This window comes from Archocentrus centrarchus, chromosome 8 (genome assembly GCF_007364275.1).
Source record: "Archocentrus centrarchus isolate MPI-CPG fArcCen1 chromosome 8, fArcCen1, whole genome shotgun sequence".
In the NCBI taxonomy this organism is placed as follows: domain Eukaryota; kingdom Metazoa; phylum Chordata; class Actinopteri; order Cichliformes; family Cichlidae; genus Archocentrus; species Archocentrus centrarchus.
This window is the reverse complement of record NC_044353.1, coordinates 18,035,063-18,062,921: the sequence shown is the minus strand read 5'-3', so window position 1 is coordinate 18,062,921 and position 27,859 is coordinate 18,035,063. Positions and strand designations below refer to the sequence as shown.

General features: G+C 39.8%; 1 protein-coding gene across 2 annotated transcripts; it reads right to left on the bottom strand.

The window, feature by feature from the left end:
• Positions 1 to 44: 44 nt before the first annotated feature.
• On the bottom strand, positions 45 to 27,859 carry lmtk2 (lemur tyrosine kinase 2). 2 transcript variants are annotated; one of them, XM_030734981.1, is made up of 14 exons: positions 27,352 to 27,859; positions 18,716 to 18,849; positions 18,267 to 18,420; positions 17,326 to 17,402; positions 16,840 to 16,958; positions 16,456 to 16,543; positions 11,496 to 11,626; positions 9,194 to 9,278; positions 8,473 to 8,594; positions 6,713 to 6,862; positions 3,523 to 6,577; positions 3,299 to 3,431; positions 2,962 to 3,216; positions 45 to 2,269 (listed from the first exon to the last, which is right to left on the bottom strand). In XM_030734981.1, the coding sequence occupies exons 1-14, from the start codon at positions 27,452 to 27,454 to the stop codon at positions 2,241 to 2,243; spliced, it is 4,635 nt and encodes a 1,544-aa protein (XP_030590841.1). In that variant the 5' UTR covers positions 27,455 to 27,859; the 3' UTR covers positions 45 to 2,240. The 2 variants fall into 2 exon arrangements, with proteins under 2 accessions (XP_030590841.1, XP_030590842.1); XM_030734982.1 differs by having other exon boundaries at positions 3,299 to 3,428.

Here is a 27,859-nt window from a genome sequence, read left to right as displayed (position 1 = left end):
CCATTATCCACTGAAAAAAATAAAATATGAGCCAAAAACCTAAATTAGAAGTTCATTTGCATTTATTTTCATATTAAACAGTGTAATTATAAACATTTCAATCACACTAAGCATGATCAATATGAAGTAAAAATATTTTTTTTTTTGAATCTACAAGTTTAAAGGACAAAAATGAATTCACATCTGTTTCTGTCTTAATTTAACTGCTTGTAGCTGATGACTGTGATATGTTCCTCTGATTCAACTCAGTTTTAAGTTACAAAATGAAACTTCATACCTATAACTCAATTACATAATTTCCCATCATTTACAGACCAAAAAAAGAAAGACATTTATATACACATCAGTACAGTTCAACATTAAGTTACATTTTTCAAATGTGCAAGATTAAGCAAATGTATACTGTGGTCAAATAAAATAAGATTTCCTTAAATAGATGTTCAAGTTTAACTGAAACACAGGCTGCTGGTTTTCAAACAGAGGATAACATTGTCTAGGATACAGTGTGTTCTGTATGGGGCAGGTGAGACGGACATTGAGCTATTATAGGTGCAGTACAGCTTTTCAACTCGTCATCAGTGACAAAATATTCAATTAAAAGGAAAAAAATCCAAAAGAGTAACTGTATAACCTACAGTTTCAAATAAGCTATTTTAAAGCCGTACATAAAAACATCAGAGGGAAGGCATATCTTGATCTATAACCATTTGCATTACGCTTGCATACAGAAACTGATCGTGATGAATGCACATCCCTGTATGTGTGGCCCGCAAATGATAAGATGCAAAGACAGCAACTGAACGGGGAGGGTCATTTAAGATGATAACGCTATCTGAAATTGTTAAGTTTGACACAAAGCTGAAAAAAGAAAAGGCAAACAACTCTGTCGATAATCCTCAGGTTCATAAAAGCAGCAGCGTTTTCTTCTTGTTCTAGTAGTGAGTTGCGGTGAAGCTTAAAGTCCCTGCACACGGTCGTCAGCATTTCCTATGAACTTGGATTCAAACCAGTTAATGAAACTCATTGCACATTTGATTACAAACAGCTCATGACATTTTCTTCATCCTTACATTTAAAAATAAACATTTCCAGCTTTTTTTTTTTTTTTTCTTTCAAACACCATCACACTAAACGTGCAATCTGAGATTTTTTTTTTTCTTTTGTAGTGATAATCAATGGAAGAGTGCAGCTGTCTTTACAGCGTCAACAGGCACTGCAATAAGACCTGGTGACGAGTAATGGAGACAAAATTATCAAAGCAACTTTCTGCACTTTCGGATAAAATAAAGCTTTACAAACGAAAAGCAACTTGTTTTTATGCTATTCATTACAGTTGGGTCACCTCGTTAACGACTGATGTGACAACCCTACAATTCTTACCGGCATTTCTCCAAACTATGACTCAGCTTGCTGTAAATGTTCCTTTAAAACATAAAGGAAAATACAGTGTGTGCCACCTCTGCAGTGCGCCACCTCTGTAGTGTTCCAATCATCCTATGCATGGATTGTACCTCCAACAGTTACAACCCGTTTATTCAAACACAGTTTCCCCTCCAAATAGGAGACTGATTAAACTTAACAAAGTTATGAAAAGAAAAAAAAAAAAAAGGCAACTACTGAAATAATCGCACGACATGAAGGAGCAAAGTGAACAGATTAAGCTGTCAGTTTTAGGTGTGCTGAAATCAAAGAGCTTATTCCTGTTTGGCTGTAGTGAGAAGTTTACCAGCCAAGTGGGTTGATTTTTTTTTTTTTTTTAATTTATTTAAATTTTTTCTATTTTTTTCCTCTTCGGTAAAGCAAAAGTCCTAGAAAAGGAGTGCACTTACAACAAAAAGAAGCAGCCAAACACCTGGAATGCACATGATGAGCCATTAAAGCAAACATTTAGAAGCTACGCCAGTTTGTTTTGTCCCTCCCAAAGTTTTAATTGCATTGAACTAAAACTCTCTCACACACACGCACACACACTCAGACACACAGAGAGAGAGAGAGATGGAGCTGGAGAGGTGATGCGGCTCAGATTGGGACTGATCCTCATCCGTCTTATTTGCTTAATGTCAGTTTACAGCCTTTTGTTCTCATGGCCGACTCCGCTGAGTATAGTTCTGCCTGAGAGAAGCATCCGCAGTTTGCCCCCACAAACCGCGTCGTCTGTCCTTAATCGGCTGTTCCCCCAAAAGTGCGAGTAGCTTCATTTCGCAGTAGTGTGGAGATATATGGTCCCTTCATTTATCGCGCTAGTCTTTTTCTCCATCCTCGCTGCTTCCTGGTGTGAACAACAGAGAGTTTAAACATCTGATAAAAACTCTGAAAACATGATAATTTTATGTAAAATGCTTTGTGTAAAATCTGAAGAGACTGGTGGACTGAATTAAAACATAATCTTAATATGTTCAGACAATTATATACATATAATAATAAAATTAGGACTGACAATGGACTGATTTCTTTGGTCCCATTTTCTTTCTTGGTTAGCTTAGCTTAGAATAAAGACTGCAATAAGAGACTAGCTGGGCTCAATAAAAACATCCACTCTGCCCAACAGCTCTATAACTCGAATGCATATAGTTGTCATCAGAAGTTTACACACACTCATCATAGGCATGAATGTCACAGTAGTACTTTTAGTGTTTTAATATTTTCTTAGATCTGTACACCATACATCTTAATAATGACTTTAAAAAAACAAGAACTGGGTGCACAAGATTGAATTTATTTTGAATGTTATCGAACCCACACAATTACCATGACATTCATGCCCATGATGAAAGAATGTAAACTGTAGACCAAGGTTTGTGTGAGGAAGGGCCAACAACTTTGCTCTACAGAGGACTGCCTTCATTAAAGCTTCATGGTTACTCCATAAACATGAACATTATCTTCTCAGAATAATACTCAAATTGTTGAACCATCTATTTAAGACTGCAAAATTATACCAGTTTGGTCTGCTCTACTTGCCTCCTTGTTCGATATCAGAGTCGGTAAGATGCGTAAGGGAAAAGCTGGCAATGCTGGCTGGTGAGATGGAGAAACGGGAGTAGCTTGAGGAGCCGGTCCAGCTGGTCTCCAGCACAGACCCTACTGCAGTAGCTGGAGTGGAGAAGGATGACATTGCAGACGAAGACATTGCCTTAGATACTGTATCTTTACCCGTCTTAGGCAGGAAGGCAGGTGCAGGTGAGGAGAAGTCATCATCCCATTCAAAACCACCACCTGTAAGGATTAATCAGTGAGTCAGGACATCTAATAGCAAAGAAATTTTGTGCTAGACACTTCTGGTGACTTTTGGTATTACCTTCTTCATCTGTTGAGCTTTCAGAGTTGGCGAAGCGGTTCAAGTAGCTGGCAGTGGGCGTGGGACTGCTGAACTGTGGTACCTGACTGTTTGAATCTGAGGAGTGGTCACCCAGTTCCTTGGTAGGAGTCTCCTAAATAAAAATAAATTAAATTAATGCATATTAAAAACTGTACCTGTAAAACTGATAATAGAAAATAAAGAATACAAGACTAAAATTTTACCTGGTCAAACAGGTAGACAGTGACATCATCGAAGAAAGACACAGTTCTTTTGGAGTTATCTGCACTGAACCTCGCAGGAAACGGAGAAGATGATGACTTGATGTTCAGGGATGTGGGTTTCAACAAGCTCTTCAGGTTCTTTGCACCGCTGTTGTCTGAGATAATAACTGGCACTGTGTACACAGTTTCATCCTCGCTTTCTGAGCTGGAGCTGTGCATCTGGTATGCACGCATGTCATCATCCGAGTCATCGCTGTTTTCGTCCTCCTCGTCTGCATCCATGCCATCTTCCTGCCCATCTAAACCTGACCCATCCCGCCTCCCCAGGTAACGCCCCTCAACATCTGGCTCTTTTATTTTATGACCATCGCTGGCATGCGTCCTGGTGAGCTTAGCATGAACTACGCTTTCTGTTGCTGGCTTTGATGGGGCAACAGAAGGTGTTAAGGTTTCGAGATCTTCTGAAGGGCCCAGGTGTTCAGTAAATGCTGCATCCTTGAAAGCCTCTGGTTTACTTCCATCTTCATTATAGCTATTGGTAGACTCCGTCACCTGGTCCTCACAATTCCCTGTGATATTTGAATCTGCCACTGGACGCATCTCCTCAACATAAGCAGCAGGTGTTTCCCCATCCTCGGCCTGTGATTCAGCAGGTAGAGAAAATAAAGATTCAATATCTTTTTCCTTGTAAGCTTCCAGTGCTGGACCTCTAGAAGCCCTGGGGACCTCATCAGTAGAGCTCCTCAGCCACGAATCTTCAACAGAACCACCTGCAGTCATTTCTTCAGACTTTTTTTCAGGTTCTGATTCATTGTCGGAGAAGTACGCAGAGTCTCTATAATTACTACCAATAAGTGGCTCCTCAGGAGGACCTTCATTATCTGGCTGCTCTCTCTCACTGGGATCCTCATTGTGAGTGTCCGGCACGCCCTCTACTTCAGAGATTATGATTTTCGGCGGAACCAGACTTGCCGTAGATGTGAGCTCCTCTGTCTCCTCTTCTTCTTTGGTAACACTCATGCCATTTTTTACAGGAGAGCCATCTTTGACATTTGGCTGAGAGTTCCACTCAGGAGACTCCAAGTTCTCAGTCTCATAACCACTGTCTGATATCCTGTATGGAGGCTGGAGTTTGTGTTGGGCTATTTGAGCATTCAGTTCATCTCCTTGCTCTCCAAGCCTGTGTATGTCAAGCGAGTCTAATGAGTCTGGTGTTTCAGCTGAGTTCTCTATAGTTGGAACAGTAGTGGACATACTGTCTTCCAATAAACTATCCTGGCTGATCTGGTCCAAAGATGGACCTGACACCAAGAGATAGGCTCTATCATGAGGACGCCCATTAGGATCCATAAAGGATTCTTCATGATCAGACAGAGTGGTTTCCATTTCTATATCTGCATCCTCAATTAGCTCACTCAACAAATCATTACTTGTCAGGTCTTCACTGTGTCCGTTGTCTGAAGACAATGCTTGAGCTGGCAGGGTTTCAGGAATTTTACTTTCTATGGGCTGAGTGTCATCCTTTGAGGTTCCAAGGTCATCTTCAAGGCTGGGAATTTTGGCATCTGTGCACAAAGAATCTGTTTTGGCACTGTCAGAGATTGCAGGGGCATAGCCATCAGTGTAACTAATGAGAACCTCAAACCTCTCTGAGGTAGAATCAAAACCAGAGTCTATACCACTGTTTGAAGATTGCAACAGACCAAGGTCTTCAGTGGAAGAAGTATTTCTAGCTGGCAGCTGGCTGTTTGCATCATCTTCTGCAACCACTGTAATGGAAGGCACCAGTATTTCATTTTCTAGAGACTGACACAACTCCCCCAAACTGGTACTTGGAGAGTCTAAAAGATCGTGTCTTGAGGATGTGCTACTTGCTGCCGATTTAAAATAAGTGTCCGCTGTGTTTAAGCTGCCTAACGTCTCAAGGTTATCCCAAGAATTCATTTTGAATGCATCCTCTGGTTCATGGGCTAAACCAGGAAAAAGAAAATTCTGTTGTGGACTTGAGAAACTGGAGCCCTCCTTCATTAGAGTTTGATCTTTAAGAAACATAAAATTATCAGCAAGTTTTTCAGTACTCAAAAGACTTTTTCCATCTATTTTTTCATCCTTTGCTTCCACAGAATTCACCAGGTGAGTGGGCTCCCCTAAAAAAGCATCCCCATAGCTTCCATCTGCAGTCATTACTTCACCCTCTAAAGTTGCCCCTTCAAGAAAAGGGTTCCCAATGCGCTCTGGAAGCTCCACAAAAGTCTGCCTCCAGGAAGGAGAGTCCTCTTTTTTTGACCCGTCTTCTGTGAAAATGTTAGTGTGGCACGGACTGTCATTTTCAAGAGATGACCATATGTGGCTGTCTGGTAAATATGAATCCTTTGAGTCAATACTTTGGTGGAAAAAGTCGGCATCTGTGCTTGACTCATCTAACTGTACGTCTTGGAGCACAACAAAGTCTTGCCCGCTTGAACCAAAGCCCATATCTGGTTCTCTGTTCCCATCTTCCTCAACAGTGCTCTCACCTTGTTCTTCCAGTTGGATATAATATTCATTCCCATTAGATGGCTTTTGAGCGTCAAATACTGGTACGATCCCAGGAATTCCTGACGAAGTGTTCCCGCTTTCTGCCCCTGCTACGCTGGTTGAAGGATCAGGGAAGTGAGCCTGAATATCTTCACTGGAAACAGGAAAGAACATGCTGTGGTAGTTTAATGTTGTGTCCGCACCTGAATGTCCATGGTTACCATCATAGTGGTCATGCTTGGCTGCTTCCCAAACATATTCAAAGCTGAGACCTTTGCTTGTTTCAGTCACAGTAAGAATTTCATCTATTTCTTGTCTCAGGGTATCATCAGCAAACTGTTCCAAGATTGGGAACGAGGAATGGCTAACAGTGGTCTGCCGTGTAATGGGGTTAGGCTTGAGCGCATCCCAGCGTTGCTCGAAATCTTCTTCTATGTCCTTTTGGCCTTGCATACGCAGATAGATGAGCAGACGGTGTACTTCCTCTGCTGTGGCCCGTTTGTCTGGGGACAGCCAACAGAACTGCAAGACTTCATACCTACAGTTACAGAGAAAATAGAAAGTTTTTTTAGACACTATACACTTCTAAGAGCCTAATAACATTGGCAATGCTATTAGTTTTAAAATACTACTTTTAATGCAAGTTGCTTAATAGCCATTTCCAATGACTCACCATCTATCAGAGTAGGGAAGCTCCAGTTGTGGCTTGAACAGCTTGACTTGTTGCTCCTTGATCACATGGTTGAGAACCTCTCGGTCAGACAGATGTGGGTATGGCTGAGTAGCATTCTCAAAGAGCTCCCATAATGTGACCCCCAATGCCCTACAGACAATTGAGGATAAAACAGATGCTGTAAATGCAGGATGCATTCAAAGTACAAAGACCTCAACATCTTGACACAAAACCATGAAACAACTGGTACAACTGTTGTGAATAGCCAGGCTGAGCCGTGTTAAGTCACATATAAACACTGTAAGGTTAAACGGTGCATATACGCCGCAGGGATGCGCTTTGCATTTTTGCAAATAGACCAGTGTTCGCTTTGTCACGGGAATCATCTACTACACAGCCATTTTACACCAACACGATTCATAAAGTACTTGTATTAATATATTTTTAAATACACTAACATACTGGAGCCCTCACATTTGCATTATGACAGATTTGAGCTTTGTGACATGCGTTATCCTGCTGGAAGCAGCCATAAGAAGATGGGTGCACTGTGGTCATAAAGGGATGGACACAGTCAGCAACAATACTCAGCTAGACTGGTGTTTAAACGATGGGCCCCAAAGTGTGCCAAGAAAATATCCCCCACTCCATTACACCACCACCAGCCTGAATCTTTGATATAAGGAAAGTGGATCCATGCTTTCATATTATTTAAACTAAACTCTGACCCTACCATCTGAATGTCATAGCAGAAATCAAGAATCAGACCAGGCAATGTTTTTCCAATCTTTTTGTCCAATTTTGGCGACCCTGTGTGAACTGTAGCTACAGTTTCCTGTTCTTAGCTGACAGGAATTGCACCCGGTGTAGTCTTCTGCTGCTGCAGCCCATTTGTTTCAAAGTTCAATGTGTTGGGCGTTCAGAGATGCTCTCTTGCATACTTTGTGTACATCCTGCATACATCTCTGTAAACCCCAGAAATGGTTGTGTGGGAAAATCCCAGTAGATCAGCAGTTTCTGAAATACTCACATCAGCCCGTCTGACTCCAACAGCAATGCTACATTCAAAGTCACTTAAATTACCTTTCTTCCCCATTCTGATGCTCAGTTTGAACTTCAAACATATTGTACATATTGTGGATTCAAAGTAGCCACGGAATTACAGAATAGTAACTCTCTCTTTACCTCAGGAAACATTCTGAAATTCAGCACACTCTTATTCTGTGTCAACTCGGTTTATTGTACACAGAGGGATCATGTGACTCTGAAAGCATTTAGATAATCAGCTTCAAAAAAAAACTTAAACTTTATTTAATATAGGAAATATGACTTCAGATTAAAAATCTCTTTTACAAGAGTGTCCTGGCTAAGATGGGCAGTAGTAAAATAGCTGTGAAGTTATGGAGGGGCTCAAAGAATAAATGAAGAGATGTTTAGCTGTAGCACTGTGAGTATTGCTTTTTTTTTTTTTTTTTAAACTCTGCCATGCTTAATCATTTACTGTGATACTTTATTATTTTTATTACAAAAATAAATCATATGTATATTTCAGTTATAAATGTTTCTACTTAGAACATCTATTATACCCCATTAACACACATTAACACATTAATGCAGGAGACTAAATCAGGATTTTTTTTTTAGGGATGATAACGTCAAAGTATTCCCTTCTGCCTCATGATTGTGAGTGAATCTGGATGAGTCAGTGAGTTTTCAAAATGCCTTCTTGTGTCAGTGCAGAGCTGAAATCTGGTACCTACCACACATTGCTTGGCTTGGTCTGCTCCATAGTAATTACACCACCATGGCGCTCGCCTACCAGCTCGGGGGCTAACCAACGAAGGGGTGCGTACACATCATCCTCTGTGATGATGTAATCCTCCTATAGTGAAACAGTTACACAATGTTACATGTTTTTTTTTTTTTTTTAAACAAACTTTCCAAGAAATACTATATTTATGTCACGTTTCTGCAAAGTTTATTAGCTCTTATTGAGGCAGTGTACTCTCACACTGCCTCCCCCTTTCTTTACAGAAATAGAACCACTGGGTGACCTTATCTTATGAGTATTAAATTCAGACAGCAGTCAAACTGACAGATCAGCAGTATTTAAAGAATGCAGCAGACAGAGCTTCCTGACATATGCAGCATGTCAAGTTACACGAGAGGACAGTATTAATTCTTGAGCAAAATATACAGTTGATCAAAGGAAACACTTGCACAGCCTCTGGAAGAGAAAAAAAAATGTTTTTTTTTTTTTGGTCTGGTCACTTGGGGCTGATTGCACAAGTGCTGACTTTAGTCAACAAAACAGCCAGACTTTAGATGTGTCACCAAAATGGAAACTGACTTGTATTTAAACAGTGCTTGCCTACTTACTGACCATTCAAATCACTTCATGCTCATGCCATATTCATCACACAGTGCTGTATTTTTTGCACTTTAAATACTTTATACATCTCACTTGAAGTTTTTCCTTACTTTGTATCTGTAGGGTCCAATTCCATAGTCTCCAACTTTGACTGTAAGATCTGCAGTCAGGTAGCAGTTCCTTAGTGCCAGATCGCTATAGAAGCATAGACAAAGACATCAGTATTACATACTGAGAGCAGAAGACATTCAAGATAAGATTACAATTACCACAGCATTCACAGATTTGGAAGAAAGCCTGTGGCCATCACTGTAATGAAATTATTTAAATTTATTTGGGTTTGTTTAACCTATGGGTGCACTGCCATTTGTGAGCATTAAAAAAACATGGAAACTTATCCATAAGAATCAAATAAGGAGAGTTTTGCACAGATCATAAATTATTTAAATATTTACAGTAAATTAGAACAACTGCCTTTTAATTTCATCTGCTTTTCACATTGCAACAGGACTCGGGGGTGATTCCTGACTGTGCACACAGCAGTAGGATATGATTTCCAGAGGGAAACACAGGCTATGCAGACTTTTTGTTGGTCTGCCAGGGGAGGGCGTCACAAGCTCTTGAGATGCTGTCTGCTCATTAAGCAGCCATATGGTAGTTCATTCACAGTGAATGAAGGGGCAGGCTTTGGTTTCCCTCTAGCCCTGCAGCAGTCCCTGTCCACAAGTTCTGAGTCCTTTTTACCCACCCAATGACAAACCCTGCTGACACAAGTATTCTTGCATGCACATGGCCCAGCTACTGCCAGATCCACTGAAACCCCTGTAAGATAAATGGAGCTGTATTTTAAACCCTCCTGTCCTCTACTGCTGGCTGACAGCCCAACATACAGTACCACAGCAGTGCGGAAGTCCAATATCTTAACCCTACAAGGCTAATGCATGCCACGGCAGCGATCGCCTCCAAACCATGACACTCTTGTACAGTTTGCTGTTATCAGAAAGGCTGCCAGCAGGTGGACTGTGAGGTGGTACACTGATTGTGAGGTTTCTATCTATAATGTTATGGGGTCTTTACTATACATTATAAAGTGTTTTGAGATGACCTCTGCTTTCATTTGGCACTGGATTGAATTCAATTTTTCTTTTATATTTATAAGAAAGAAACTTCACGCAAGATTCTGAAAATTACTGAAAAAAAAAATCTTCTTTGTAGTAGCCTAAGCCTTTGAAAAACAGGATAAATCTCAATGAAAAACAAAAAAAAGTCTTCAAATGCCTTAAAAGACACCCCTGTCCACAGCTTCTTAATAGGAATCTATTCATGGCACACAGTACAGTACATACTTTACTCTTTAACAGGTCCAATTTCACCCTTGCATTGCAAAGCTGAAGTTTCAGCTCTGGATACTAGCGTGCACAGCACATGCTCTGAGGGTTTTGTGTCTGGTGATGCGCCATAACCATCCTCTGTCATTTCTGTTTGTGATCATTCAGTCCGTGTTAACCTTTTTTGTTGTTGTTGTTGTAATTTTCTGTGGTTCAGAATACCACAGAAACATTTTTATGATTGTAAACTAAATTTGTTCACATGAGACGAAGCTTGTAAAATGGGTTGAGTAGTAACAAGGATTAAAACACAACGCCCGATATAAGGCTATCCATTTACATGCAAAGAGCAGAATCATCATATCCTTTTGGCAGCGGACAGCTGACACTGTGGCAATGCATGGGAGCTGTGTAATTAGAGCCCTCTGAGCTTATTCTGAGCAGGCAAAATAGAGCTGATGATCTGAGCATCGTATGTTCCCCGGATTCTCAACACCCCCTGTACCCCTGCTGGCCAGCAGACAGACATCCAGTACAGGCTAGGGTGAAAATGAAACGCAGCCTTCTCCGCTGTGCACACCATTTTTGGACACCACTGGTACTCAGAGTGGTTGAACAGTCAGCACAAAAGCAAAACTAACAGTTGACCTTTTTCTTTATAATCATATTATAAAATGTTAATGACTGTGTACTCACCAAGAGATACTTGGTACGTATGTAGTAAAATTTATCTACAGCCAAAAAACCCCTAAAACATTCAAAAGAGTAATATTCCTATTTTATGTTATATTAGTGTACTGGGATTTTAGAATACAAGACATTTCAGCTAATTACATTTATTTTATACAATTAGACAAATACAGTAACATTTCAACTTATCTTTTTTGCCACTAAAAATACAACTGGAGCATGCAATTTGCTTATACAGTCAATACAGTGTTTTTCTGTCTAGCTGTCACTGACAGCTAGACAGAAAACCATTACCCAAAATACCAGCTGTATTGAGTGGTAAGAAAAGCACAATGCTTAGCTTAGTGGATTAAAACTGAGATCTAGCTTAAGTGTTGCAGCTCTGAAGTGCTACCTGTGCAGGAAGTTGTGTTTGTGAAGGTGAGTGACACCAGCTGCAATTTCACAGGCCATCCTCTGCAGCTGCAGCAACTCAGCGTTTCTTAACATCCAATCCTGCTGAGAAAGATAGCCCCTCAAATCCCCCTGCAGATAAACACATTAGCTCATTAGTATCAAACATAAACATTTAACAAATGCAGCAGAACCTAATATGTATTCTAGCAATGGGAGGAATTTAACAAGTGGCAATAACTAAATGCAATGTGGAGACATTCCCACACAGGGGCAGCAGAGTCCCCTTCTTCTTTCTGAGTTCTCAGCACTTCTCACTGCTGACGTGTGAGAAACATTACAGGGTAATGCTGTTTAATGAAAGTCTGTGCTGTGTCACAGGTATACACATATAAAAGAATCCAGCTCAGGTCAGTGAAATAAACTGTGCTGGTGTCCTGCTGCAGTTCAGACTGAAGTCCCCTCAAAGCAATAAACACAGACTTGAACCTGACAGGGGAAGCACTGTGCAAAAATGCCACAAGTCAACACATGAAAGCAAATATGGAGCATAGAGTTATCACAGTCCTGCAGCAGTCTTTGTGGTTGGGCTGAATCTCAGCTGAGTACAGTTTCACAACACAGGGCTGAGTGGGAATTGCTGTGAACACCTTGACCAAAACTTAAAGTGGAGCCTTGCTAACCATTCACTACAATGCAGTGCAAACGTATTTCTGAATGAACTCTGTTACAAATGTCTAGCAGAGGTGGCTGTCAAAGAATCATAATGCACTGCGGTAATGATATCATGATGCAGCGATTCTTTGATGCCCGATACACTGCAAGACAACCTCCTAAATTATATTATGACTAGAGCCCAACTAATTTATTGGTAGGACAATTGGCCAGTATTAATGGCCAATATTAGCCATTTGCTAGTCAATATGTATTTATAACAGCTGATACCTGAAATTTTAAAAAGTAAAGAAGAAGCAGGAAGAAAAAAAAAAAACAAACAAACAAAGAAAAACCTTCAAATATGCACCAAGGGCACTCTGTAGCTTCCCTATTTTTAAACTGCATTGTCATATTATTATATTAAGGACTAAATCTCAGGAAAATCTTTGTGTTGTGTGTCTAAAAGGAAAAGAAACGATCATATATAGTCACCCAATGTATTGGAATATCAGATTTTTAACTCCCCAAATATCAGTATTGGTCTTAAAAATCCTTTATCTGTCAGGCACCATCATAATATATTTAACTGAAGAAAAAGAAACTGTAAAAAGATAAGGAAGCATGACTCATTAATTCACTGCACTGTAGCGTTGGTGTGTGTACTCCAAGTTAGTTTAGCTCATTTCTACATTAAGCTTCAATGGAAGTGTAGTGACTCTGATCAATCAAATTGGCAGGTGAATCTGTTTAGAATAACTGCATGTTCCTTTAAATAAAAAAAAAAAAAAAAATTTAAAAAGCACTGACTGATGGCAGTGTATTGATTATGCATAATACCCCCAAACCCACCCATCACCCACCCCTCTGGAACCCATAATGAGGCATTTTTGCTAAAAAATGTCAAATCCCGTGCATTTACTGAGCATGTGAGTCTGTGTGTATTGCTGTACCCTGTGTATGTTTACAAAGGGTTTACTTTTCCTTGAGCCATTTCTCTACAAGCAGCTTAGATCAGTCGTTTTATGTAAGCACTATTTGTTTGCTTATTCCACACAAATGCACAGAGACAGACACACACAGCTCTGAGAAGGGGTGTTCACTGAAGAGCTATATTCAACATATAGTAAGTGATACTGCGTGCCTATCTTTATGTGAAGCAGGTGATTAGACTTGAGTTCCTGAAGGATTCAGTGCTGTTAATGAATGACATGCACTGTGAAATGCCAAAACAATTATTTCTGGTGTCTAGCCTGTTAATAACAAGAACGCGTAAAAGGTTCTAACACAGAATCTTGTTTAACTCAGTGATCACATGATCAAGTTATGAGTTTGGGGGGGTATTATGTTAAGTGTTTTCTACCATGCTGCAAGTGGACCTTAGAGTGGGCCAAGGATTTAACACTTTTGTTAAACCAGTTCAAGTTTAAAGAAGGAAAAAATCCTGGCAATAAAGACAGTCCTGAAAATGGGCAACACCACCACAACTTTACCCACGAGGTGATGCTGTAACTTCTAAATGCCATTACAGTATTACAAAGCAAAAAAAGCAATCATAGTGATTGCTGTTGTAACAGCTGTAAAATGTTAAAGGAGAAAGGTGAATTCTGAAAGACGAAAAGGAGCACTAGCTCATGTCTGAGACCTTGAACTAGAAAAGGGCCTGACTAACATCCTGGCAGGGATCATGCAGAAAATCCACACATCATAGCTTTCACTCACACTACAGTATGTGACGTTCTGCAACCCCTGTACCAGTTGCTGGATGTATTTTAATGTCTATAATGCTTTCAGTCAGTATTACTGGCATGGGTCATACAGGACATAAAAACCACCATCAATCAAAGGGCTGTCAGAGGGAACGTCACAGTACATTGGCTTTTTAGGATTCACTTGTCCGATGGGCAGCTGCAGTGTCACATTTCATGTTTCGACATCTAGCAGATGATTGACATGGCCTCAAGTAAGAAGTGCTTACTTCACATGCAGCATAAGCACTTGTTTCTTTATAAATCAAGTGTCAGGCTGAAACTATATGTGCAAGATGAGCAAAATTTGCTTATCTCACTGACAGAATGGAAACATATACTGTGTAAGACAAGATCCTACTTGGATAAAGCTCTCAAAACCTATATCTAATGAGGGATAGTGAGCATAGACATCACTCAGCTGTGTTACCCTCACACATTATCGCCTTCAACAAACAGGACCTGCTCTTCATCACACCACCCTCCCTAATGGCTTGCACGCACTCATGATAAGTCATTCACCTTGACTCATTTCCATGTCCTGTCAGACATTATGAGAGCTGGCTGGGAAAGACCACAATGCCAGGTCATCTGCCAGGTCTGGGCAGCTGACAATACCCCAGTCTAGCAAGGTTACGCAATGCCTGGCAAGATGAGTTGAACTGGACTCTGCTGGACATTTTACCAAGTCAATGAAATGGGAAGCAAGGGTGAAGCTGCTCCAAGCATCCGTGTTCCATTAACTATAGAAATAAATGTATTTTCTTCCCATCAAGGAAGCATCAAGGACAAGGGCTGCAAACTACAGACAGGCCCCAAATATTTACTACAAGGAAAAAAAAAAAAAAACTTTATATAAAGATTTAAATATATCAGACAAATTGAATATTTCTTCTTGTCTCCAACATAACATAGGTTTCTTTAGGAAGAGCTTAGTTTACTGCACTCAACAGCCATCAACGCACACAAGTTGCCAGCAATAAAAATGCACAAACACAGCAACTGGTGGATGTGACACCAGAGGAGCGTAAATGGAGCCTGTTGCTTTGCTGGGCGAGGTGGGAATGTGAGAGGTCCCAAGCTTAGTGTAACTATGTAACTCAGGCTGGAGGGAGGAGAAAAGAGCTCCCCCTCAGTCAGAGCTTGATCCATCCAGGAGAACAGTGAATAAATCAGCTGTCATGATTATCCTGAGTCACTTCATTATGTTTAAATGAGGATGTGATTCCTTGGCTTTGAGTGTCTGTTTTTTTTTCCTGGTTTTAAACCATTATCCTTACCATATTAATGATAGAAAGCTGTCAACACTTAATTGACTAAGGGTCAAAAGTCTACTAATTTCATGAAATAATATATACATATTAACTTTAATACACAAGAAGAACAAACGTTTTGTATCTTCAGTAATCGTTTGGTGAAGTAAAGCTGAATCACTTATTACTATCCTGTTTCCTAACCTTAACTTGCTTGGTTAATATATTATAAGTTCTCTTCCTCTTTGTGGCCTTGTAACCCGGGTGAATATAGGTCCAGTGGACTGTCATCGTGGGATGAAAGCTCATGAATTCTCCAGCTTCGTACGGTGCTGATGCTGAGCAGAGCTCTGCAGACACATGTCTACCTGATGGAGCTGTCTGCTGCCACTTTTGGGTGCAGAATGAAAACTGCGCAGCACAACAGAAACTGTTGGCAGCATTAGAGCCAGAGGTTAGAGTATACACTGAACATCTTTATACTGCAGTGAAATGGAGAGGTAAAATGATTACAACGATCCACTGCAGCCACTGTCTGTGCTTCTTTGCTGTTTATCATGCTTTCAACCAATCAGCATTCAATCAGCAAAGGGTAATGCTCCACTGGCTTGCTGGAGGACTGCACAAAATACTGCTTCCATAGCCTTAGTGTTTGGTGAATTCCCATAATTCTTTTTGCTTAGGTGAAAAGCTTCGTAAACAGACACAGTACAAGTAGGACCATACATTGAGCAGTTACCAGCACAAAGGTGACACCTCTGACTCTGTCTATCACTACAGGGTAGGTCTTGACAGTAAAAGACGGCCAAGAGCCAGAAGTCCCACTACCATAGTTAAGAGGTCACTGTGAATTTGTTTAACCAGCATCTTGCACAATTTGAACATCTGTCACACATCACAAACATTCATCCAATCATGATTATTCCTTGGCCTAAGTTCATTCTCTCTCTGGCTGATAAATGCAAGGGCTAATGAATGACAAAGTAAGCTTTCAGCCTAGATGGTGAAAGATGGCTACCTATGAATGCTTGAGGGACTATTTTTAATGAGTATTATCTTCTGAATATCTGAGTTATATAGTGTTGCATGAGCTAATTCCCAAACTCCTCAGTTAATAAAGACTTCTAAGTGAGTAGGAGCTAAAACACCAAGTAGTACAACTATCTCCCAATAACTGAACACTAGTTCACAAATACTGTGTGAATTAAAATAGATTTACAACAGACCAATTTAATTCCCATGTACATATGGTATTATTAACATAACACAGGTGCTGGTGTATTTTGAAGAGCATGTAGTCACGTACCATTTCACAGTACTCAAAAACCAGCAGGAAGGGAATCGCCTCAACACACTGTCCGAGGCACTGGAGTATGTTTGGGTGCTGCAGCACCCTGGGGAGAGAAGAAAGAGAGGGGAAAAAAAAAATCAACATGACAGGTTACCGATTTGATGGCCATTGACAAAAGTTTAAAATAAGTAAACTTACATATTACTGATGCAATGTGTGTCAGGAAAGGTAGAAGATGCTCCACATGCATATCATTCCATACACTTTTAATAATAACTTAAGTAAACATGACACACTCTTGATAATAAATGAAAGACATTGATAAGTTGCTGAAAAGCCACTGAAAAACAATATCAGCCCTCTGCAAAGGGGTTGTTTTCAAAAACAAAAAGTGTTTACCTGTATGGATCCCCTTGCTGCAGGAAATCATTCTGCTCCTTAGCACTTGCATTAGCTTTCAACTCCTTCACCACCACTCTTGTTCCACCTGGGTCTGTGTAGATTTCACTCAAAAGGACCTGTTAATACAACAAAAACCCCTTAGGCTAAAGAAAAAGAAAACAAAAACTCAGCTGCCAGTGCTGCCCCTAAGCCTCAGGCAGCAGAATCCTTAGGTGGCACAAATCCCTTTGGTAACAAACAGCAGCTTGCTAAAGCTAATGCCCACGCCATTAGCTAACTGAGACAGTAGCAATCCATTACGGTAGCCAACAGTGGAATATCTCAACCCAGCACGACAGTACCTCAGCAAGGCAATCAGATGCTAGTGAGAACCCTGAAAATGATCAAATAACCAGTAACCGCTTGGCAGCTTTAGAACTTTATGTTAAAGGCTATGTTAAATAAACCTTTTCAGATAAGTATTTAGCCCAAAAACAACCTTACCTGGCCGAACCAGCCATTGCCGATCTCTTGGATGTAACTCAGACTGTGGCGTGCTACCTGGAAGGCTGCGGATCCCTCTGTGACACCAAATACAAAGTTACAGTCAAACAATTGCTTTACATTAAGTTACTAACTAGTTAACTTTAACACACTGTGTGTGTGTATATGCTGATAAGCATTATATATATATATATATATATATATATATATATATATATATATATATATATATATACACACATACATACACACACATACACACACACACACATACACAGTGTGTTAAAGTTAACTAGTTAGTAACTTAATGTATATATATATATATATATATATATATATATATATATATATATATATATATATATATATATATATATATATATATATATATACACACACATATATACACATACACACTATTTCATAGTAACCATATATGGGTACTAGGGATACTATTCTATATTTATAGGGATACTATTCTATATTTAGCAGTGCACTTGTGATTTGCTACCTTCACCTAGAAGGCAGCAAATCCTCATTTTCATTGCTTTTTTTTTTTTTTTTTTTTTTTTTTTGAAAGGAGTTCCACAAAGAACATTTTGGGTTCTCCTGACTGTATAGAAGAATCCATCTGACAATTGCATGCACATTTTACTGGTCAGATACTATGTTTTTCCTTCTATAGTATTCTATATTGCCTAAATGAATCTACAGTGTTAGAAAAGTAGAGTTAGGCAGATATCTCAGTAGGCCAAAATATGACTAATGAAATATTTAATGATGGGTGGCAAACAGCTTAAAGGTTTATTTCCACAAACTCTGGTGGTAATAGCACATTTCTTACTATGAAGTGCAAACAAAACAAAACATGAACATATTTTATGACATGAACCATTTATACTGCATGATTTAATAAATCTGTGAATGTGTATGTATCAGACCTGTGATGCGAACAGGAGGTTGGAGGTGTGGAGGGCCAGGCAGGGGCACAGGGGACACGGCGAGGGTGTAGACCTCAGCTGGGGACTGCATAGAGGGGGTGTCCTCTGCTGGCGGAGTGAAGTCGATCTCATCATCAAAGTGGTCTTCAAACTCCTATGTCAACACAAAAATATGCCGTGTATTCAGGTCTATTCAATTTTATTTATATTGCGCCAAATCACAACAGTCGCCTCAAGGCGCTTTATGTTGTAAGGCAAAGACCCTACAATAAAAATATAAATTCATTGAGATCATGAAAAAAATAAAAATATTACACTGAATCCCTTTTAGACTAAATTTACACAGCCCATTACAATTTATCCACCCACTGCGTTTTCATCAAGTCAAGTCTGCATGAAAGGAAATAAAGCTCGCTTGTGTCTGGCTACCTGCCAGCCAAAGCTCTCACCTTGAAGTTGATCTCCCTTTCCTTGCAGCAGGTCATACAGTTCACTAGCACCACCACCAAGGCCACAAGCACCATCAAAGACACCACCAGAGACAGGTAGATCGAGACAGACAAAGTGTCCCCTGTGTTTTCACCTGAAATGACAAAAACAGAAGAAAATGTGCTGAATCATTCACATCTATCTCTGCGATTAAAAATTAAATAAGAGAATAAAGGTAGGCACATGTCAGCTGTGTATGCTAGACTAAGTGTGTTTGACAGCAGTACAGCACATGAGAAATGTACTGGTTCTTCTAAATCCACCCACAACAAAGGTACATTAGAGCTTGACAACAAAAATAAACTGCACAGTGCTCTGCACTGCAACCTCTTGATATTATCGCTGTCTTTCTCCTGCAACTCCACTGTAGTGAGAAGAAATACTAGTCGGTACAAATGTGCAAGGCATACAACAATAAGCGATTCATCACTTCTCCAAACATGTTGTGGCAATAATTGTGACTTCTCAGATGACCTCTATCCCTCATCAGCTATTCAGAGAGGTAGTTGTGGGGGTGTCCGCTGGCCAATTACCAGCTGATAGTGCAGTAGTCGTGACAGCGGGTGTAGGTCTGCTCAAGTGAGGATGCTGCTGGCCCAGCAGTTCAAGTGTCAGGGCTGACAGCAGCCTCACAACCCACCCACTGTGCTGCTCAGCTGCAGCTCACTCACTATGCTAATGCCAAACCACATGAGCCTTGATTTTAGTGCAAACTTAGAGCAACATCTATGCACTGAACACTGTTTCCCCACACAAACAGTACAGAGGCCCAATTTATATATCAAACAGAGATAGGCTGAAATAGGAGATAAAAGGAAGATACAGGGCAATATATACTGCATATTCATTGATGTATGCGCAGGGCTGCAATTAGAATTTTAGCTTCCACTGATTACCGTGGTGGTCATAGTTAACCTGGGCCCCAACTGATCCAGTATGGAAATCTGATGACCCGCATGTTTAATTTGGCAAAGTTTTTATGCCAGATGCCCTTCCTGATGTAATCCTCTCAAACCAGCAATAAAAGTACAGTGTTTACACCAGCCTGTGGCTAGGTTTTCCAAAGTCTGTACACAATCGTGTTTTGAAAAAAGAAAAAAAGTCCAAAATAGCTGTGAACGTGATTTTCGCCTTTGTTAAGCTGCCTTAGTGACAGGATAGACATACTGATAGGAATCTCCATCAGTGTCTGCGTCTTAGTTGCAGCTCAGCACAAATCTTGTATTGCTCTTCAGCATTTATATTTACTGGGATATTCTCAAGGATGCAGACCATTAAACTACCAAAAATAAAAACATGCAAAAAAAAAAAAAAAACTAAATAAATACCAGCAAAAGACCTCACCAACCACCTATCAATATATCTGTCTGATAAACCAATCCTCATTCCTGTATGTGAAGTTGTGTGTGCTGCTACACAACATGAAGCCACCTATGTAGATGCCACTACTACATTGGGCCGTTGTAGGTGTATGTACAGGTGTCACTTAATGGCATTTCTGCCAAAAGCTCATTCTTTTGTTAGGAGCGTGTGTGAGTCATGCCCGCCTTGTTTCCAACATGTCAGTGCTCATTTCTAACTGCTCCTTTGAATGGTTATGACTACTGGTCACTGCATCTCTTGTCTTACTGCCACTGCCAGTGAACAGTCAGAAGAGGTTAAAGTCAGTCTCTCCCACTTGCAGCTTGAATCATCTTTTACAGATTACAACTTTCTGTTCACACAAGAAGACCTTTACTGAATGGATTTGTTTGATTATTATTTAATAAATTCACTACATTCTAGTGTTTTTTTTTAATAACTGTAAATATAATCCCAGCTACCTAAAATTATACCTCAACATGTCCTGTGAGAACTGACAGTAGTGGGAATTTGTGAGAGACACTTCCCCCTATCCTCCTTCCCATGTTGATTCTGTCTCCCACTGGTTGCAGCTTGTCAGGTACATTCTGTCTGCTAGAGGGAGAGTATACACCTACTGAGTCTCCTTCTGCTGAGCTACAAAATTTCTGACAGATGAAATTGTGTGACTAATTCATCCAGATGACAAAGTCACATCTAGATGTCTCAGATTTTCACACCAGCATGTGAGTATGATTGCAACACAAGTCTGAACCCATTTGAAATAAATAGGGAAAAAAAGGAAAGAAAATCAGACTGAAGCCAGTAAACCTACACAGTAAAAAAATAAAAATAAAAAGAAGGAAAAAAAGAAGACCGCAATACACATACATATATTTTTTTCTCTTCCTCCCATCACAATTTTGTCATTCTATTTACACTAAACTGTACATTCACAGACCATTTTATTAGGTACACATTGTTAGTACTGGTTTGGATCCTCTTTTGCCATCAGATCTGCCTTAATTTTGTAGCATAGATCCAACAAGTTGCTGGAAACATACATGACAGATGCTGCACTGTAATATTAACTTGCCATCCCTATGTATAAGCATAAGCTATACCATTGCATACATAAGGTTCATCTGGTTATATCACCCACCCCTCCTGCAGATAGTCCAACAGCATAGTGAAAGAGTTAGGGTGCTAACTGATTTGCCTGCAGCTCATTTGGCACAGTATAAAAAATATATATACAAGTCAAAAGAGCACAGCCAAAATCCAACATCCAACAAAGTTCTTAGTGTCTGCTTTTAATGTTGTATTACTTTCAGGTAAATACAGGGTTTAAAATCATTGCATATAGTTTTGAAATTGAAACAGTGGAGGAAATAAGACTGTACTTAAATCAGTAAATTTCAAGTGTTTAGGTTGTCAGAGGATTTCACAAACATGAAATTGTGATCTACCGTTGTTGCATCAGCATGGAAACTGTTGCATCCCTAGCTACTCATTTTAATAGATCAATTTTATGCTCAGGCTGTCTGACAAGAAACAAAATAATTTCAATGCAAACAAAAATGATGCATTTTGCCTTAATGAAGCACCAAGGGTAATCAACAGAATGAGGGTTTAAACTACTGACACCAGACAATCTGGGATGTGGTGATCACAATCATCATACGAGATGATATTTACCAAGAGAAAGCAGGGAAACAGAAACAGACTAACTTTCTAAAAAACATATAGTTTCTTAGATGTCAGGTTTGCAACTTCAGGTAAAACAGTGGCAGAATAAACAATTATTTCCTTGAAATAAAGTAAGAGCTCAGCACAACAGGCCGTGCAGTGGTCTAACTACTATTAAGTTCTACTCAGAGTGAGCTGTTTTTTTTTTTTTTTTTTATCCAGAGCATAGCCCATCACAGAGGAGTGAAGATGAAGCAGCAATCCCTCCAACCCCCTGGGGAACATTAGACATGATCCAAAGTGTCAGCCATGATTGAGATTCATTTCATGTCTGCCACAGAACCCCAAGCCGTCACTGACAAAAATAGAAATGATGGCTTAATCTGTTCTCTGTACATCTGATCATAATGAAAGTCCTTCATGCACTCTGCCTCTTTCCACTAAGGTCTGAGTGCCTAATGTTTTCCCTGCCGGGCAGAAAATACCAAATTGTGACCCCAAAACTGGTACAGGTAAACTGAATTCCATTCTAATCCTCAGAGACAGATATAAAGGGGACCTTTTCCAGAAAAGTTGATGATATGATGTGATGCAAATAAATTAGCAACACCAGCAAGGCCACCATTATCAAGTGCTGTTTCTAAAGGATTCCTTTCACAAACCTCTCCTCTGTGCTTAGGACTGCAACAGAGAAACTGTCTGCAGTAAAATATTGATGAGAAGAAAAATTAAAGATTAAACAGCTCCGAGGTCTAGACATTGGACCAATGGATGTAGCTATAAATGGCCATGTGTACTCATAGTGTTAAATTTAAATGTTCCTCACCTTGCAATTATCATTACCATCAACAGAACAGTGAAGGTGGATTGCTAATTCATGACTGCCCAACCTGACTGAAGCTCTTTATCAAAACCACTGAGTGAATGAAATCCAAATGAGAAGAATTAAAAATGATCGATTCTTATAAACACAATCACCTCATACCTACAAGCAAAATTTATCTGTAAAATCTGAGATAAAGGATTCTGATTACATAAAACTAATAGCTTGTAATAAGTCAGATTATACAATGTGAAAAACAGACAAAGCATTAACAAGGCAAGTAAAAGCAAAAAACTAATAAATAAATAAATAGAGAAAGAGAAAGGTAATGCCAGTTATGACTAATAATACTAGGAAGAAATAAGACCAAGTTGTTTAGACCAAATAAATTTGCTCACATTTTAGTGACTGGCACAACATACTGACAGATCCGGCACATGTATTTAAAGGTTGGGTATTAATACTGGTAGGAACGTGAGTCCGATCGGGGTCCGGTGCAGTGCCAATTACACCCGCGGAGCAAATATTGGCGGGTCACCTCCCTACCGTCCTTTGCTAATCATGCCCCGTGATTGGTAGGGACATAACGGACATTATTCGATATTGGCAGGGACATGTCTCTACCGTCCCTGCCTAATTCTATGCCCATGATTCCAGTCAGGCTGGCCCATTATAACCCAGAGCAAAGAGAAAACATGTTCAGCTTCAGATTAAACCAGAATTATTCAGACCAACATAGCAGATACTGGTTATACTGGCAATGCTGCGGTGTTTGTGTTGCGGATGGTGCAGATCCTACCATGCAGCAAATCTGTTAATTACTTTGCATTCATGTCCCGGTGTTTTAAATGCGGTGTAGCTGACCGAAACAAATAAAATTTAGATTAATTGCACATCCCTACAAAAAGGTATGAATTTAAAAAGGTGAAATAGATGCAGATACTGCACAGTTTAAGCAAATATCCCTAAAAATTGAATGTTTCCACTGATTGCATTTCTGGACTGTTACTATGTCAGCCTTCAACCCAGTGATCCACACTGGTGGAGGCAGATGGGTGTCTTGTACTGAGACAGGGTGCTTCCCAACTGGGGTTTTCCACAATGCCAAATAGGTTTCAGGGGGAACCAAAGTAGTTTTCCCTGTATTTACTTTTCTCAAACCACACATCAGGGCATTACTATGAAGTCTGGACCTGGAATAATATAATCTTAAAGAGTTTAGAATATGCTTCACATTGGCAATGACATCTAACAACTTTAAAGCAAAAGCAAGCTAATGATAAGTTTAGACAGCCCTGTTGTAGTCGACCCTAAATTATGTCACGTGTGGCTATTTTTCAACCAGCACTTCCTCCATTTAAATGACAGCAATTAAAATGAGTACTGGGATAAATCGATTGAAGCTTTAATAACACCAAAGCTCACAACAATCCAGTGAAAAACATTCAGCTGTTATTGTGGGCAGCTTTTTGACAAAAATACCCTCTGCCTGGTTCAGCAGAGCAACAGGGGTTCCAGGCAGTGCGAAGCTCCCTGAAAGGCTGAAGCAGTCAGATACAAAAAAACAGGAGCTGGGTCACGGCAGCACTACATGGGATCAGTTCTCCTCCATTAGGCTTTATGTGAGTCATAGGTTCATATTATGACTTGGCAGGCCCCACCAAATGACTCAACTGGTTTTTGGGACCAATACGGCAGGGAGCTGCCACCTCCTATTTCAGTTAAACTGCATATTTCAGCAGGCATTCAGGGAGAGGAGGAGCTGACCCATTTTTGCAGATTTCACCCACCGACCGGTGTGCACAACAGTGGATGTCTACTTTTAGTTACACAAAGAATAGCAAATGGCACTGTGGCTGAAATGTTTGGGTTGGTTTAAGGTTCTTCAGTCCGAGAATATCCTCATCACAAATAAAGCAGAGGCATCTAAAATAGGCTAGTATGCATCTCTGTGTGGTCAGTGACAAAACTAATTATATTTCCCCTGTTAAAGAATAAATTAGTTTGTAACAAGCATCTCCAACAGCCTGGCATAGCAGTCACTGAATAACTGAGTGGATCAGTGGAAGGTTAATGACTTATAGACTAATCAAGCAAATATCACTTGATTATTCCCTACAGTTTAAAGATTGACATTTCAGGTAAAGCTTAACAACCTACTTTTATCCATGTTTGTTGTGTGTAAACAGAGAATGTCCCTTGCAGATTGGCTGTGCAAGCACAGGTCATATTCATATGTATAATCTAAATAACAATCAGAAACTTAAATCAAGACTTTGAGAATTATCATATCACGTGTACACAAAGGTATAAGTAGGAAAATAGGCTAAAGGACAGGTTTCTATGTAATAAAAGCATAAAAATGGACAATATTTTAACTTATCCTGTACTTTCCTGTGCACTTCATTATGATTAAGCAAACAATGCAGTTGCTAATCATTGACTGGCACTGATAAGACTGGAATCTGGTACAGTTACACATTACCAACACTCACTGTCACATCTGTGCAAGGAAATGTGTTCTACCAAGATGAACCAAGGAAACTCTGGGTTCTGGAAAACAGAAACTGCTGCCTTTTCACCAAGCAGCTTTGTGGCAAGAATATTAGGATTACTGCATATGATTTTGAGAATTTATTCACCTACTTACAGTGCCACCTGATTTCTTCACACTTATATATTTCAGATCAAACTAATTTTCATATTCAGCAAAGATAACCAGAGTAAATACAAAATGCAGTAAATGCAGTTTCTAAATGAGGATTTCATTTATTAAGGAAAAAAGCTATCCAAATCTACCTGGCCCTGTGTGAAAAAGTAACCAATTATGGTCAGACCTGTTGAATCAAGAAATCACTTAAATAGAACCTGTCTGACAAAGTGAAGTAGGCTAAAAGATCTGAAACTAACAACACATCATTCCATGATTTACAGAAACTCGAGAACAAAAACAAAGACATTGACATCTATCAGACTGGAAAGGGTTACAAAGCCATTTCTAAGGCTTTGGGACTCCAGTGATCCACAATGAGAGCCAGTATCCACAAATGCAGAAAACTTGGAACAGTGGTGAACCTTCCCAGAAGTGGCCAGCCTAGCAAAATTACTCCAAGACTACATCAACGACTAATCCAGGAGGTCACAAAAAAAACCCAGAACATGTAAAGAACTCCAGGCCTCACTTGCCCAGTTAAGGTGAGTGTTCATGATTCAACAAGAAGAAAGAGACTGGGCAAAAATGGCATCCATGGGAGAGTTTCAAGATGAAAACCACTGCTGATCAAAAGGAACACAAAAGCTCGTCTAACATTTGCCAATAAAAAAGAATATCTTGATGACCCAAGACTTTTGGGAAAATATCTTGTGGACTGATGAGACAAAATCATCTAGCATAAAACTAACAGCATTTCATAAAAATCATGAAAAATCATGGTGGTGGTTGTGTAATTGGTCTGGTGCTCCTTTGCTGTTTCAGGATTTGGGCAACTTGCTATAATTGATGGAACCAAACAAAAAAACAAAACAAACTGAAGGTTTTGGAGTGGCCTAGTCAAAGTCTAGACTCAAATGAGATGCTTTGGCATGACCTTAAACAGGCCATTCATGCTTGACCCTCCCCCAGAGTGGCAGAATTAAAACAATTCTGCAAAGATGAGTGGACCAAATTATTCCTCCACAGTGATGTGAAAGACTCATGGCCAGTTTTTGTAGGTCTGATTGTAGGTCTTGCTGCCAAGGGTGGCACACAACCAGTTATTAGGGCAATTGCTTTTTCCACATATGGCCAGGTAGGTTTGGATAGCTTTTTTCTCTTTTGACCCCCCTCCCCAAAAAAATACTTTTTTGTAGCACTAACATTTTATGACTGCTTAAAGTATTATGGAATCCTGGAAATCCCACTTTTCCTGGCCATTTAAAAAGCTGTTTGTCTCACATTTTTACTTAATTGGTGAATTAATATGCAAATATGTAAATACCTAACAGTCACATTAGTTCTATACAGATGTGTCCTGAACAGGAGACTCTCTTAACTAACAAATTTAAGTGTTTTTGATACAAGATAGATACTGTTTTCTTCAAAGAACAAACCTAAAATAATCATTTGACCCCAGCCATGACAGGTCCCTTTATGTAGGTGAAATATGACACTGTAGTCATCAAAGCAGGTTAATCAAGGTTCACGTAAAAGCCAGAAACAGTATTTCCATGCTGGTAGGCCATCATCCACCTTATTGTGCCATAAACTTGCTTACATTACAAATTAGACCAAGCCCAGTAAAAGGTTAACGCCTCTGTACCTGGAAGCAAAGACACATAGATCACACAGCACTGTTATCTGCTGTTAAATATTAATCACAATTAAACTAGATGCAATAAATAAGTGTGTTTTTGTGTTTTGTTTTTTCTCTGAGAAGACTTAAAGGAAACGTCTATCTTTAGCTTACCAATGTGCTAATTAACTGAGTCGTGACAATGACCTGCAATTATTCATCATTATTAAACAGACTACAGAAAGAGTAGGAGTGATGCTCTTATTACTCTGTGACCAAACAAACAAATACGACAACCCGTCCACTGAAAACACTCTTGTCTGGATAACCGGAAATACAGCTCAAGTTGGTGTGTTGTTAGCTTTCAGCGGCTTATTAGCACCAGCTCCCAATTGCAGCAAACATTAACCAACAGAAACATCTTCTTATTGGGTAAACACAACACCACCTAACCGTGTGTCAGCTGCCTTACCTGATTTGTGATGATACTGAAGAGGGGCGCCTTCAGATGGTCCAAAAGCCGACAGAAAAATCCCAAAGCCCAGCAACAAAACACATACACGGCGGCTCTCCATCCCTACAGCTTAGCTAACAAAATGTTAGCTACTTGAAATCAAATAAATGGCTGAATTAAAAACGGATTAAGTGTTTTAATCATTGAATAGCAGTTTAGCGTCAGTCTAGGCTACATAACCGAGCACATTTTCTGTCTGTTTAGCGACTTGCTATTCGCCAGCTAACCAGTTTCAGCTATCGACGCTAACAGTTTCAGCTGACGACAGCAAACGCCGCCACAACACGTAGTGGTCCGGTGTCCATGGAGACAGAGGGAGCGGTCACCTTTCACGACCTCTCATATTTAGTGTTTGTACCTTATTGTTATCGAAATGAACACAGGAAATATGGGATATTCAATCGTTACAGCCCTGACTATCATGAAGAACCTCTCCTCCAAAGCGCCATGTTCCTGTACAACGTGA